Genomic DNA, 2,430 nt, shown 5'->3' on the forward strand with positions numbered 1-2,430 from the left:
TAGGCATTGGCCAGATCGAGGAACAGAAGCTCTAGAAGCTTCGAGTACTAAAATCTTTTTATATAACAGGAAGTAAAGAAGTGCTGACTGCAGCAAGGTTTAGGATTTTTATCAGTGAATCTCCTTTTCTGGATGCTCGGTAGTTTTAAAGCTCTGATTGGTTGTGTGAATGTTATTTATTCACGTCACAATGTTGAAGCAGCTTCATGTCTCACAAAAAGTCTTAAACACTGTGTGACTAAAATCCTGTGACGTCTCCACAGTTGTGACTAATTATTGAATGTTCCCATGATCTCAGGTGTGAAGAGGCCTTCTGTTTAAACAAAGATGTTCTCACTGTATCGTCCTGTGGAGTCCTTTTGAAATGTAATTACTTTTTCTCTCTGGATGTTTTTATTGTTTTTAGATGTGGTACGAGTGAAACCTGGAGATGACGTCACTCTGCCATGTCAGGCTGGTGAAGCCTCCATCAGAGCTGTAGAGTGGAGCAGAGCTGACCTGGAGCCAGAGTACGTCCTCTTTTACAGAGATGGACTCTCAGATCCAACCCAGCAGCATCCATCCTTTAAGGACCGGGTGCAGCTGGTGGACAGAGAGCTGAAGGACGGAGACGTGTCTTTAATTCTGAAGAACGTGAGCAGCAACGACACTGGAACATACGAGTGTCGAGTTGCAGCAAGTAGATCAAGACGTAAGAAAGCCACCATTGACATGCCACCAATCAGAATCATCCAGCTGGAGGTTTCAGGTGAGTTTGTGGAGGTCAGTGTGTCTGTGTGCCATGTTGTAGCTGCACTTTATTCCATGTTGATTCTGAGAGTCAAACATGAGGAATATAGAAGATATAGAAGAGTAAATGGAGGCTGTTCCACTGTTCACTCATTTCCTGACTAATATTCACTTTGATCTTCAGGGTCCAACAGCGGAGACGTCGAGGAGGGAAACTACAGTCTTTACTGCGGACTGGGAGCAGCTTTTGTTCTGGTTTGTTTAGCTGCTGTTGGATTGGCTGTTGGCTGGAAATATAAAAGAAATGCGGACATGAAATCAGAACAGTCTGCTGCTGAAGCAGTGGACAATCAGCTCCTCTGATCTCTACTACAATGTTCTCCTTAAGTAAAATTAAACTTGAACTACTAACTACTTGAACTAAATCCGAGAGCAGACTATATAAAAGTACTTTGTTCATGAACAGATTAGCCAGCTTTAAACAGAAAAACGGTCTCTGATGTCTGAAATGTCAGCAGACAGAGCGCAAACAGAACATGTTGAAACCAGGCGGAAAGAGGTCTGTGGGTCTCAGATCACAGCTAATCATACATTTTATCTAAAATGTTGTTGAAGAAATAAAGTGAGCCAGGTTGAGGTGTGATGAAGTGTCAGGGACCGATGAAGACTTCCATAGCGTTGTTTAAGCCCCGCCGAGGATATACATATATAATTTGTTGCAACTCACAACCCTCAAAACTAGATGCCACAAAAACCTACAGACTTAACCTTCAAGCAAGACATACCTAATTTCCAAAAAGATGGGACTGTTTGTGAATGTCAGGGAGTGGTTGTAACACAGTATTCACATTCAAATCATCTTTGTTTGAGCAAGGGGTCTTGCAGAAAAGTGACCTGTCTGCAGCAGAGCCTATTTCTGTGCTGGTGTGGCAACAAGAGATTGTTTAATTGCCTGGTTTGTCAAATGAGCAGCAAAACAAGATTTTTTTCCCATGCAGTTAGAGATGGAAATTGATCCTGTTAGCTCTGGGTCAGGTTGTGTACTATTTCTGACTTGTTTCTGGTGCCAAAATTTAATGAGCGGGACCCTGATCCTTTTTTGATTTTGTGTCACATTCTGCCTGTCAGCCATGTTTAAGTTTTGTTGATTATCTGTTATTTTGGTCTGTTGTGTTTTGGGGTTCTGTCTTGTCTGTTTTCCTGTGTCCAGCCCGTGTTAATTTTGATTAATTTTGTTCTTTTTTCGTTACATTTTTTATATCCTTTTTATTTAACTTAACTTTATTTAAGTTTTACGTGGGTTAAGGATTTTAGTCATCCGACATGGATTTTAAGCTAGATGACCGTAAAAACGCGATCAACGCTACTGATCGCAACAAAGCTCCGGTGACTATGCTAGCCGAGATAACTCTGCCCCATGAGGACTGCACACTCCTTAAGAAAGCGAACAAGAAGATTGCTGACCTTATGGAAGACATCCGACGACTTTCAGAGGAACTCAAAGAGAAAGATTCCCTGCTGACTGGCTTTATGGATGTGGCTTCAGTACAAGCCAAACAGATTGTTTCTCTTAGCACAACAGCTAACATCCAGGACACCGTGTTTTGGGACCACTCTAGTCTTCCCAGGCTTTCATCCTGCTCGACTTCGAAGCATCAGTCAACCTGGGCTGAAGTGGTGGTCCGTGGCTGCAAGAGAGGC

The 2,430-nt window shown here is 42.5% G+C and overlaps 1 protein-coding gene across 1 annotated transcript in view; it reads left to right on the top strand.

The window, feature by feature from the left end:
• Window positions 1-2,019, top strand: part of LOC123980911 — an 8,819-nt gene extending 6,800 nt beyond the window's left edge. Inside the window, exons 5-6 of the mRNA XM_046065509.1 lie at window positions 407-748; window positions 914-2,019. Of these exons, the coding sequence (XP_045921465.1) occupies window positions 407-748; window positions 914-1,092 (521 nt within the window). The 3' untranslated portion in view covers window positions 1,093-2,019. The remainder of the gene's footprint in view (window positions 1-406; window positions 749-913) is intronic.
• The last annotated feature ends 411 nt before the right edge of the window (window positions 2,020-2,430 follow it).

Source organism: Micropterus dolomieu, linkage group LG12, assembly GCF_021292245.1.
Source record: "Micropterus dolomieu isolate WLL.071019.BEF.003 ecotype Adirondacks linkage group LG12, ASM2129224v1, whole genome shotgun sequence".
NCBI classification, from domain to species: Eukaryota; Metazoa; Chordata; class Actinopteri; order Centrarchiformes; family Centrarchidae; genus Micropterus; species Micropterus dolomieu.